Genomic DNA, 12,186 nt, shown 5'->3' on the forward strand with positions numbered 1-12,186 from the left:
CCACACCCACTTGTTACCGTCTTTCACGGCACCACTCCCCCTTTTCCGTTTCGGCCCGGGGCTCCTGTCTGCCGTTCCCCCTTCCCTCTGGGGACGCCGCCACTACCACTGCTGATGCTGCTGCTGCTGCTGCCGCCAGTGCTCCTCCCCCGCCCTCTCTTACTGTTGCTGGTAATCTGACGGTCTTCCGAGGTTGCGGAGGCAGCACGAAATGAGCCTGCTCCTCGTTGTCGCGTTGTCGCAGTGCTCGTGTGGCCTGATGGGTGCTTCCGCTTATGCTTCTTCTCATCCATGAGCCGTTTTTCGTACAGGCGACCATCGCGGAACGCGTTCCGCATCTTTTCCTCCACTTCTGTCACAAGACTCTCCATGATTTGCCGCCGCTCGTGCACCACTTGCTTATGCACCTGCTCAAGTTGCTCGTAGTGGTCCTTCGCCATCGCCTCTGTGCGCCGCTGCTCCTCGTGGAGCAGGTGCATCAACCGCGCTCTCTCTTGCTCCGTGATGCGGCACCTCTCCTTCATGGCTTCTAACGCACAGCACATCTGCTGCTGTTGCACGCGCCACGCACCGCCACCAGCATCTTCAGCAGTAACAGTGGCGGGAGGCATGGTGTCATCACCCGGCTGCCCCACAGGACTGTTCCCCTCCACAATTGCCGGGAGATCCGTGCTATCAATGAGCACGTCAGGCACCACAACGTTGTTTATTTCCACGCTAGCGCGGTGCAACTGTGTCTCTGTGATCCACACCACCCCAGCATCAAAGGCGATACACATCGGCTGCATCAACATAGCCAGGAGGAGGTTAAGCCGCTGCACCGTCTCCTCAATCTGCAGCTCCTTCAGCGCCTGGTCACACCCCTCTTGCGGTGCTGTCTCCTGGCGTGGGGGTGCGACAACAACGCTAACGCCATGATAGCGACCGCCGTCCTCCTGCAGCTGATCGATCAGCTGCAGCCGGTGGCTCATCTTCGCTTCCTCCAGCCGAAGGCGCTCCACCTCGAGCTGCGAGCTGGACAACGCACTATGCAGGTGCGTATTCTCCGCCTCCAGCGACGTGGCACGGCTCTGTAGCTCATCAACTCGCTCCACAAGCCGGTTACGCTCCTCGCGAAGCCCGCGTAACTCCTCATCCATCGTACGGCTGTGCGCCGTCTCCACCTCGCGCAGCAGGCCAACCTGCGCGAGGGCGCTGTCGAGGCGTTCAATATGTGCCTGCGCCACGGCGGGGTCGAATCGCGCCAGTTCCGCATCCGAAACCATGGCGTGTGGCGTCTTCCGCAGCAAAAGCTCTGCCCGCTGCAGCTGCCCGCTCAGAAAAGTGATGTGCGAAAGGAGTCGCTTGCGGTCGCTGTAATCCGCTGCTGTGATGAGCGGATACTGGACCGCCAATTCCTCAGCACCTTCGCTTATGAGCGGCGACACCGAGTGACCGTCCGCGCCAGCAGCAGCGGGGGGCCTGGGCGGTAGTGCTGGCGGGAATGCGCTGCCGGATGCCGCGCGTCGCCACGAGTTATTCAGCCCGGCCTCATTTGGCACCGCTGTCATTGTTCGTTGTTGCTCGTCCTTTTTTCCCGTTCTACTACTATGCCTCTCACACTGACCTCACACGTACACACCCTATGCCAGATGTATGTGATGCGGGAGAAGCCCACGGGCCTCTATTTCAACTTCACTGCGCAATGCACACGTTCCTCCTAGCGGAAGGGGCGAAAAACAAAAAAAACAAAAATAGCTTGCGCCGCCGCTGTTTTTGCTTCTGCGGCCGCTACCACCACCACAAGAACCAACAAGGAGAGTGGAAAGCAGTATTTTCAATCGGCGCCTCACGGCGGCAAGTTATGCAGAGATGCCTTGGGGGCGAAAGGTTTTAGAGTACACACGTTGCGCAGACAAACCACCACACACACATTCGCCCCTTCACTCCCACTCCCTTAAGGACGCCATGCTTAACAGCACCAGCATTTGGAGTTCTCTTTTTCCACACTTGATCGCCTCTGCGCGATGCCATGCCCCAAGACCTTCGATTCAATCACGTTCAACAAACGTTCCTCGGCATTTTCCATGCCTGCAAACCCCGGAAAGTAATTAACATCCACGAGAACCGGTACGGCACTACAGAGAAAGGATGTGGCTGCACCTGTTACTTCATCAAAGAGAAGCGGCGCGTCACGCCGCGACGCCGCGAGCGATCTTTCCCGCGCGGTGGAGGCAGCGTCAAGGCGGATGCTGCCGTCCCGAGACAAGTTCTCTGGTATCAGCAGCAGGTCAAAGCCGAACAGTGTCAGTTGTAGCTCCTCTGCTAACTCAGCGGCTATTTTCGTGCATTGCGCGTGGGCTCGCCCGCCTTTCGCCAGGTATTTCATCCACTGCGTCGTCTCTCTCTCCCATGTGTCGTCGTCGGGATACTTTTGCTGCGAATCGATGAAAACTGGCCCATTCGTCTGCGCGAGGACGCAGCGCAGCAGCGGCGCCGTCGACACGACCCGCACAAAAGCATCGGTGCCAATACAGTACACCTTTAAAACAACTGGTAGCGCGCACGCGAGGAACTCCTGCACAATAAATGCGTTGAGCTCGGACGGGAGCAGGCGGCACACCTCCTCCGGCAGCGACTCGATTGGCTGCACGCCACGCCAGACGACCATGTGGTGCGCTTGCGGGTCCCCGGTGCTAATGTCCGGCTTTGCGATCCACCACCGCTCCCCCGGCGGCCCGTCCGAGCGGTGCAGCTCCGCCGCGTCTGCTGAGGCGTCGTGCAGCACAAAGGAGGAGAGGCCGAGCGGCGTCATTGGGGCGCCCTGCCGCGCCCAGAGCCACGAGCGTGGCATCGGACACAGCGGCCGCCGCAGCCGCCCGTCGAGCAGCTTGTTCAAGAACGAGCGCCGCAGCACCAGCTGCGTGTGCTCGACGGGGTCGACCACAATGACGGGTGGCAGACCACGACGGCGTCGCTTGCGCGTGGCAACGGCACACCACCGCTCCAGTGCTTCACCCGCCATTGGATGAAGCGTGCTGACTTTATGCAGCACCACATCCACACCCTCCCCGCCCGTCTCCGTTGTCAGTTTGTTCTTATTCCCCTCGTAGCACATCGTCACCACGGCGAATAAGACGCCGTCGCCGTCGCCCTTCTCATCTACATACCTCTTCAGCTTATCGAAGGACTGTTGGTGTTTCTTCTCGGAGCCGCAGACCGCAATGACAATACGTCTGCTGCCCGGCGAGGCGGGCATCCCCTCTCTCTCTCTCTCTCTCACTCGCTCGTTATTTTCCTTTCCCCTTTACCGCGTTTAATTGGAGCGAGACGGATGGGAGAAAACACAACCGAGCAAAGGAAAACCAAAAAAGCACACCGTATAGCACCACACATGGACGCGACTTTGGCCCTTACATCTCTTCTCTTTCTTTATGAGCACTGTGTAGAAAATTTTACCGTTCCGCTCCGGTTCCCCTTTTCACTCTTCGCAAAACACAGACACAACATGTCACATCTCACCACATAACACGATCTTCGGCAGCAGCTGCGGCATGGAATTCCGTTTCGCATGGAAGATAGCCTTCGACAACTCCAGCAGCTGCCGTGCCGCCTCCGCACGTGCCTCCGCGTCCCGGTGCACCATCCTCCCCACGAGAACACCGTCCGGCGGCATCTTTTCCTCAGCGCCGCGCTCCACTGTGTCGATGCGGAACGTCGACGCGACCTTCGCTGCCACCGCAGCGGCAGCAGGGGCGTAGTTCCAGTATTGCATATACAACCCCTGGTGGCGCTCGCAGCGGGACGGCGCATTCCCCACAAGCGCCTGCAGCTCGCTTGGTGGTACCTGCAGTGGCCCCTGCCGCTCGCCGAGGGCGGAAAAGAAGCCGCTGCCACCGCTGTCCATCACATCGCCACCAACGACGTGCTGCCCGACGAACGTGTCATGCAGGACTGTGTCTTTGTAGCCCGCCGGCTGTGGCCGCTGCTCCACCAGCCGTGTCGTGCTGCCAATGCAGAGGCCATGTGCATTTGCCGCCAGCGTGGGCGCCAGGTCCGCGAAGAGCTCAAACAAAAACCGGTACGGATGCTCGCTCTGCCCCGTGCCCGCCACCGCCTTGGGGCACACGATGTCCATGAAGACGACGGGGTTCGACGGATGCGTCAGCGCAATACCGCGGTGCGGCACACCCAGGGGCTCCCGTTGAAGAAGAGGGTTTCCTTGCATCTGCCGCCGCTGCCCCTTGTTACAGAGAAGAGAGAGAGAAATAAGGAACAAAGGAGCAAAAACAACCAAAATAACAACAACAACATAGTTGGATAGCGGAGAGGCAAATTGAGTTTCCTGAAACTTGCCGGGAGAAGCAAAATTCGTTCGCTCTCCTCCGCAGCGTTTGCCACTCCACTGAACGGATACCGTAGGGTAATATTACATCTGCGACATCGCTGCCAGCAGTTCCTGTCGACTCACGTGCCTCACGTCGTAGCACTCCACCTGGCGCAGACGATACCACTCGTCAAAGGCACAGAGCACTTCCGATAGGTCACGCCTGCCGCGGACCCGCTCAAAGATGCGAACAATGTCGAACGGGTCCTCTGACCTACCCTCCAGACGCCCACTTCCCTGTTGCTGTCCTTCTTCCTTTCCTCCTCCTCCCTCCTTCTCCTCCTCCTCTTCCACCAAGGAGAAAACACGTGGGGTGTAAAGGGAGGCACCGCGACGAAGCGCAAGGTCGCAGAGGAACATCCGCATTTCCATTGGGAGTGCCTCCGAAAGCGGCCGCGTCACGGCGTAGCGGGCCTCCGTGTAAGGGTCCTGTAGCACTTCACGGAGATCGTTCATGGCCGCCACACACATCTTGACACGCTGCGGGGATTCACCAGACAACTGGTCTGCCGCCGACAGCGCCGCCTGGCCAGCCACGTTTTTCCTTTCTTCGCGCTCTTCTGTTTCCCCCCCCTCCTCCTCCTCCTCGACAACCTGCTGCTTCTCCTTGTACCTTACATAGCTGTCGGCCCACGCCTTGGCCTGCGCTGGGCGGTTGTACGCAAAGTACCGCACCTGCGCCAGCAGCGCCGGCAGCACTCGCTGCCGCCCCTCCAGCAGCCGGTTCAGCACATCCGCCCGCACCTGGCGCAGGTGCTCCTCCACATGCCCCATCGATGGCATATCCACCATGCTGCGCTGCGAGATGCCGGCGACGATGCGGTCGTACACGGGGCGCATCTCTTTTTCGAGACGCCGCTCGCGGTAAGAGGGGCACGAACCCAGCCGGTCCGCCACCAGTGACTCGTACTCGCCGCGCATCTCCTTCAGCTTCGCCACGTACATCTCGTTCATTGCGCCGCGTGCGGCCACCAGCTCCTCTAAAATAAACGGATTGGCACGCAGCCCACCAAGGAGTGCATCCACCGCCCGCACCGACATCATGACGTCCGTCGGGTACACGCGCCCGGTGCTTGTAGCCGCGGACGGTGGCACGGCGACCGCTGTGGCGCGGATGCACGGAAGAATCGCGGCGCCAAGATCGACCGCCAGTAGTGCTGCTGCGCGACCAACGTACTGGTACGCCTGCAGGTAGTCCTCCATATACTCGTTGAGGTTATCCACCAGCGGTAGCAGGCTCGAGTCAGCGTCGTACAGAGGCACCCCATCGCGGTCGTGCTTGGGTAGATAAAATAGGTCCTCGTCCTTTGCTGCCGCGTTGAGAGAGTCGAGCACCGGCATCGCCGCCATCTTCTCTGCTGCGATCGCGGCGTCCTCCTCCTGCTGCAGCTCCGCGTTGCGCTGGTTGGCTTCTCGGAGCTTCTGCGCCATCGTCGCTGGGAAGTCGTCGTAGTTGACGTGCACCACCAGCTTCGGGCAGAGACGCAGCGCCACCAGCAGCCGGCGACCAGACATGACGAACACATCGCTGCACTCACCGCGCAGGTCGACGCAGCGAAGATGCGGGTGCTCCACCGCGACGTCGGCTAACGCCTGCACCGACTTCAACCCCGCCCCGCAGCCGCGCAGGTCTACGGCACGCACCCAGCGCATAATAGCAACCGTGCGAAGGATCGCTGCCGCCCCCGTGTCGCTTAAGTAGTTGTCTCGGAAGTCTAAAAGTGTCGGACAATCCTCCGACGTGTCGAGGGCTCGGCAGAACTCGACGAAGCGCGAGTTCGTCAAGCAGCCCTCCCGCTCGCACGCCAGACAGTAGAGGGTCGATATGCCGCGCATACTACAGGACGCAGAGAGTCTCAAAAAGAAAAAAAAAGGCCACACCCTATCAGAAGCAGAAGTAGTGCCGGCTTTTAACAGCTGGCATTGCGAGAACCAGACACAGAAGAGGAAGATCAAAAAAAAAAAAACAAAAAAACAAACAAACACCCAAACACAGGAAGGACGGGCAATGAGAAAGCGAAAAACAGCTCCCCATGTGTGGCCCGCGACCTTGGTGGCACCTACACAACTATGAAAGATGATGATACTCATAGTAGTAATAAACGAGTGAGAAAGGCATTACTCTCTCTTCTCTCACTATATCACCGCCGCGGCCGAGGCTCCCTAACCCGCGCGCCACGCTCCAACGCCCCCAGCACACGCTGGTCAAGCGCACGTATGACGCTCAGCACCTCCGACGCGAAACCGTTCCCCGTCTGACTCTCCTGCGCGACACTACTGTTGAGCGTGTCACGGTGCAGGGAACGTTGGAGGTCTTCCTCGAGTCTCCAGCCGTCCTGCACCACTTGGGGGGAAGGCTGCGGGACCGGGTACGTGCGGCTGCTCCGCCCTGCGTCAGTCTCCCGCAGATGCCCGGGCGAATACGACAAAGCACGCGCCGACGGCTCCCGGGGGGCGAGGACACTCTCACGACTTCGGCCCGGCAGGCGCTCTGCTGTAGCAACAGCGACACCAACAGCAGGAGGAGCAGGCCCATTCGATGATGGTGCTGCTGCCGCGGGAGTCGGCCACTCAAGCGCGACGGACGCCTGTTCAGCGTGGCGCGGTGGCAAATGCAGCAGCCGCTGTGGAATACCAAATGTTTGTCGCGATTCCTGCGACGGCATCCACTGCTTCTGCTGGTACTGTTGCTGTAGCGCATACAATCCGCTAGCCAGTCGTCGCCAAAGCGGTTCTTTTGCGTCGTGTAGTGGTCGCAATGCTGACGGGACAGTTACAAACGTTAGAAGAACATCTATGAAGCCGCGCAGTGTCAGGGACTGCGTGGCCACCACACCCAGCGCATTGTAATTCGTCTTTCGGGACATGTGGGGCAGTTGCAGCTCCTCCTCTGCCACAAAGATGATGTCATCCCCCGCGTTCCCTTCCCTTTCCGCCTCCGCCACGCTGTCGGCCTCAATCGGCGGAAGCTGTATGAGACCACCGCGCACCAGACAGCACGTCTCCGCCGGAAGCCGAATTCGGCCGCTGCCGCGTTGTCCCCCTAAAATAACACCGCTGCGACGCCACGCCGTTTTGCGAAGCGCTGAGAGGCGGCGAGCGGCCAACACCGCCACAACAGTTCTGCGGAAGCGTAGCAACGGCAACGGGGTGGGCGATCCACCGCACGTGCTCAATGCGCCGAACATCCGCTCATACGCCAGAATGTAACGCGTCAGTGCTGTTCGCTGCTGCGCCATTTCATGCACGTCCGCCATGGCACCGGAGAGAACACGCAGCGTGAGGACAAGCGCCTCGAATAGCGACAGATGCCCGCTACTGTTTCCACGCACAGCGCTCAGCATCTTCAGCTCGAGCCGAAGCGCATCGTTGCAGCGTCGCAGCTCCTCCTCCCGCTGTTTACCCTCCTGCAACGCCTTGGCCTGCTCCGCCGTCAGCGGAGCCAGCTCACTCTCCATGTACTGCAGCACACCATGGTACTTTGCCTTTAAAGCCTCGTGCTCGCGTCGCAGCTCCGTCAATGATACGCTGGTATTCACATCAGTACCCCCACCAACACCCACGGCGGTCGTTGCAGCCGCAATTCGCTTGAAGCGCTCGCACTCGTGTCGCGTCTGCTCAATTTGCTGTTGCTGTGCATCAGTGTCACGTTGGTGTGAATCCATGATGCGGTCAACCTCCTCCTCCTTTCGCACCACGTACGCTTCGTGGGCGCGACGGCTCTCCTCAACGGCATTTCGCAGCTGCCGCACCTCCTGCACAAGATCTGCGATGTGCTGCTCAATCACACACCAGTCGTCCATGCAATGCAGCATAAGTGCGGCTTTGCGTCGCGTCTCTGCTGCTTGCGTGGCTTCCTGCTCGCGTGCCCGCCGCATGCTATCCAGCGTCTCCGTCACCTGCGCCCGCTGGGCCTCGCTGCGGAAGAGCTGCTCCCGCACACCATCGCCGTCGCTCCCCACGTGGCGTAGCTCGTCCTTCAGCGCCGTGATGTGCGACTCAAGAACACGGCGGTCGTGCTGCATGGCCTCCCGCTCGTCCCGCTGCAGCTGCAGCTGGTGACGTAGGCGTCGCAGCGCGGCATAGACGGGGCTCAGGGGACGACCACCGGACTTGGGGCGTGGCGCGTCCGGCGTAACGGCGCCCTCCACGTCGGATGTGTTGAGGCCGTCGTCGACCGCCAGAGCGGCATCAGGGTCGCCGTCGTCCTCGTCCTCCGTCAGTAGCAACAGGTCACGTTGCTGATCCAACGGCGCGGCGGCATGGCCGTCCACCAGACCGTCAAGTACAACTGCTATGCGTCGCGCCTCTTCCTCCAAGTCGCGTAGTCTTCCTTCGCCCAGCCTCCTATGCCGCTCCTCGGCGCTCGCGCCGGCCGCCTGCTGCTGCTCCAATGCGGCAAGCTGTGTGACCATTGCGCTCATCAGCACCTCCTGCGCAGCTCGCTCCTTCTTCTCATTGTCAAGGGACTCGCGCAGAGTCTTGTTTGCCGCCTCCTTCACGTGTACCGTCTTTTCGAGGGTGGACATGCTGCGCCACAACTCGCTCACCTTCGCCTCAAGCTCGTCTCTCTCCGCCGTGACGGTGCAGAGCTGCAGCGAGACGCCGCTGTGGTCCCTCTTCTGCTGGTCGAGGAGGTCCTTCGCGCGCCGAAGACGGTCCTTCACATCTTCTAGCTCCGCACTAAGACTCTGCCGCGCGCTTCTCTCTGCATACAACTGGCGCTTCAGCTCCTCGAGCTGATCCTGCATCTGCGACTGCCTAGCCTTGAGCCGCAGATTGTCCTCCGTGAGCTGGGCGACCCGCTCCCGCCGCGGCTCCTCTGCTTCCCTCGCCTCGTCGTCCAAGACGGGATGCTGCTTGCCGTTGCTAGCGCCGTCGTGCAGTGGCGACGCCTCCGCCATGTGCGCTTGCTTCTACCTGTTCCGTGCTGCTGCTGCTGGGCACGAGCGGGTCTCTCCTCCTTCACTGGCCCCCCGCCCAACCGCAAAAACAATCGCCGCGTGGGGGAGAGAGAAAAAGATGACGCATATAGGTAAAGAGCAAAAAAAAANGAGGAATGAGGAAAGAAACACCTCGAATGACTTATTGGGCAGTGCCACAAGAGATTCCTGCCTCTATACTTGAAAATTATTGTTTTTTTTTTCCTTTGTTCCTTTGGCCCAGAACCCTTCGCTTCGAGGTTAACAAACAAAAAGAAGCCGATCCCTCCACTTCACGCCAACAGGGTGCCTGCAGCCTTCTCCTTGCTTGCCTCTCTTTGCGCAGCGACTGCCTCCAGCTCCTTCAGCACTGTATGCACTTTACCCAGCGTCTCGTTGGCGGCATAGATTGCGTCGATACCACGACGGTGCAGCACCGCATCGCGCACAGTGTTCTGTGCATGTGCCAGATCCTGTGCCATCTCCTGCTGCTTCTGCGTCAGACATGCGACACGGTCGGCTAGTCGCCCCTCCCGCTCCTGCATGGACTCATGGCGTTTCCGCATNATCTCCTGCTGCTTCTGCGTCAGACATGCGACACGGTCGGCTAGTCGCCCCTCCCGCTCCTGCATGGACTCATGGCGTTTCCGCATCGCAGCATGTGTGTCCTGCACGCGTTGCGCCAACGCGGCGGTGCTGATGTCGATGGTGTCGTGCGGGTACCCACAGATCCACTGCTGATAGCACTCCGCTGTGAGCTCGAGCAGCCGCTCCAAGTTGTTGTGCCGTGCGCCGTCAACGACGCTCTTGTCATCTGCTGTTGCTACTGAAGTGCCGGTGGCGTCGTACGTAAGACTGTACCGCTCCCCGCGTGCGTAGATCGCGGCGAGCAAGAGGCTGGCAACCTTCACCACGACCAACTTGGAGCGTGCGCACGGCTGCGCTTGTGTGGCGACCTCCGGGACAATGACGATGTCGTTGACGCCGACAGCGACACTTGCGTCGGTGACGTCATACGGCAGCCGCAGCGCCAACGGCTCGGGAATAGCGGCGCTGCGGCCAACAACAGGTACCCGCTGGCAGCCTTCCGCACCCACATCGCGATACACCCACGCCGCCGCGCGCCGCGACCACACGGCCCACACGCAAACATAGGCCGCATCGCCGTATCGGATCAGAGTTGTGTTGCCACACGTCTGCACGCTGACGAGACGCGACACATGCGAGCTGGTCAGCTCCTGCTGCCGCAGTGCAGCATCAAGATGAATGGTGACCTCCATCCGCGGCCGCATGAGGTCGCGGCAGAGAAGGTCTGGCTCGCTGAACCAGCTGCCGCGAACCACCCCGCTGCTCCAGACAACAATTACGACGTGGCGGCCGACGTCTTCGTCCAGCAGCGCCGTTCCAATGGCGAGTGGCGCCTCATCGTAGCCGACCGCCGCGGCCCCGCCCCGCACCAGATAGTGCACACACGGGTGCGGGCCAACGTCGCGGTGCGGCACCGGCTCCTCGCCCCAAATCGTGTCGACACGGCCGTCGTATTCCTTTGCGAGCGACGCTGGCATTCCCTCAGCGTCCAGCTTCAGAGAGAAGATGTCACCGCTGCGGCACAACACCAGCAGCATCACCGGTAGGCTGCGCGACGCGGGAATGACGCACATGCCAATCAACGCGTCTTCGCTTTCGTCCGGCGCGCCTCTGGCTGTGTGTGCCGCCCCCTCGAGGGCTGCCATTGACGCCTCGCCATCGGTTGCTTTTGCCGACGCCCTCGTTCCCTCCCCCTGCCGCTCTTGCCCCTCACCCCACTTTTGGCTTCCCTCCTGCCTCTGTGCAGAGGGGGGCGAAGCCGACGGGCTGCCAGTCGACCCCTCAGGCGACACCGAACAGTTGCTCCCGCTCCTGGTTGCCACTTCTGCTGTGGCGGCTGCTTCCTCTTCAGGGCCGCCATTCTCAACCGCTGTCGCAGCGGCTTCTTCCTTGACAGCGAGTGGCGCCTCGCTCGGCTTCAACGTTTCGCGCTTGCGACCGCGTGGGTCCTCCAGCTGCGCCGTGAGTGAGTCGCCAGCACCGCCTGTGACGACGTAATCCTTGAACTCCGCGATAATATTCTTCAGGTGCACCTCCCGCCTGTCCTTGAACACTACACGCATCGATGGGGTGTCGACGCGAAGGACGAGGAGAATCCCTGTCGCCTGCAGCAGCAACAGAGATGTAGTGTTAGTCGGGTGCCACGCCACACTGACAACTTCCACGCGCGTTGTGAACTCGCAGACACGACCACTCATGATTTCGACGAGATAATGCCTGCACCTTCCACTGCTGATGGCGGCAACGAACTTACCGTCGACGGAGGGATGAAGACTGTGCTGGATGCTGTGGGAGGCAACAAGCCCATCACGCTTTGCCGCTGCTGCTTCCCCCGACGACGTCTGCTGCTCCGAAGTTGATGATGCTGCGCCGCCCAGAGACGTAACTTCACTGCACGGGAAGAAATGCACGCGTCGCGCCAGCGGGTAGGGAGTGACGCATCCCTCTGTTAGTTTGCTTGTCACCAGATACATATTCTCGGTGTCGTCCCGCGTANGCGTCGCGCCAGCGGGTAGGGAGTGACGCATCCCTCTGTTAGTTTGCTTGTCACCAGATACATATTCTCGGTGTCGTCCCGCGTAGCGGCGACAAACGTGTCATTCCTCAAATGCCCCACACCGTTGGATCGCATGATACCTTTCGCTCTATGAGTCCCTTCGCCTTATCGCGCGGCTCCGTCCCGCCCTCTCTGCAGTTGTGCACCTGCTTCACTTTTTCCCAACCCTTCAGGGCAGCAGCATCAGAAGCGAGAGAGGGACCACGGAGATAGAGAGAGAGGAGAGAGAAATAGAAACATCTGGCGATGTGACG

At 60.6% G+C, this 12,186-nt stretch overlaps 6 protein-coding genes across 6 annotated transcripts; all 6 read right to left on the reverse strand.

The window, feature by feature from the left end:
• Positions 1-23: 23 nt before the first annotated feature.
• On the reverse strand, positions 24-1,550 carry DQ04_05201000 (hypothetical protein; the record flags this gene model as incomplete). Its single annotated transcript, XM_009314041.1, has 1 exon — positions 24-1,550. The coding sequence occupies one exon, from the start codon at positions 1,548-1,550 to the stop codon at positions 24-26; it is 1,527 nt and encodes a 508-aa protein (XP_009312316.1).
• Positions 1,551-1,951: 401 nt separating this feature from the next.
• On the reverse strand, positions 1,952-3,238 carry DQ04_05201010 (hypothetical protein; the record flags this gene model as incomplete). Its single annotated transcript, XM_009314042.1, has 1 exon — positions 1,952-3,238. The coding sequence occupies one exon, from the start codon at positions 3,236-3,238 to the stop codon at positions 1,952-1,954; it is 1,287 nt and encodes a 428-aa protein (XP_009312317.1).
• A 252-nt stretch (positions 3,239-3,490) lies between these two features.
• Positions 3,491-4,207, reverse strand: DQ04_05201020 (hypothetical protein; the record flags this gene model as incomplete). The annotated part of the gene is made up of 1 exon (XM_009314043.1): positions 3,491-4,207. One exon carries the CDS (start codon positions 4,205-4,207, stop codon positions 3,491-3,493), a length of 717 nt encoding a protein of 238 aa, XP_009312318.1.
• A 201-nt stretch (positions 4,208-4,408) lies between these two features.
• On the reverse strand, positions 4,409-6,202 carry DQ04_05201030 (hypothetical protein; the record flags this gene model as incomplete). The annotated part of the gene is made up of 1 exon (XM_009314044.1): positions 4,409-6,202. One exon carries the CDS (start codon positions 6,200-6,202, stop codon positions 4,409-4,411), a length of 1,794 nt encoding a protein of 597 aa, XP_009312319.1.
• Positions 6,203-6,507: 305 nt separating this feature from the next.
• Positions 6,508-9,270, reverse strand: DQ04_05201040 (hypothetical protein; the record flags this gene model as incomplete). The annotated part of the gene is made up of 1 exon (XM_009314045.1): positions 6,508-9,270. The coding sequence occupies one exon, from the start codon at positions 9,268-9,270 to the stop codon at positions 6,508-6,510; it is 2,763 nt and encodes a 920-aa protein (XP_009312320.1).
• Positions 9,271-9,581: 311 nt separating this feature from the next.
• DQ04_05201050 (hypothetical protein) lies at positions 9,582-11,849 on the reverse strand (the record flags this gene model as incomplete). The annotated part of the gene is made up of 1 exon (XM_009314046.1): positions 9,582-11,849. One exon carries the CDS (start codon positions 11,847-11,849, stop codon positions 9,582-9,584), a length of 2,268 nt encoding a protein of 755 aa, XP_009312321.1.
• Positions 11,850-12,186: the final 337 nt, after the last annotated feature.

This window comes from Trypanosoma grayi, assembly GCF_000691245.1.
Source record: "Trypanosoma grayi strain ANR4 Tgr_520_V1, whole genome shotgun sequence".
NCBI lineage: Eukaryota > Euglenozoa > Kinetoplastea > Trypanosomatida > Trypanosomatidae > Trypanosoma > Trypanosoma grayi.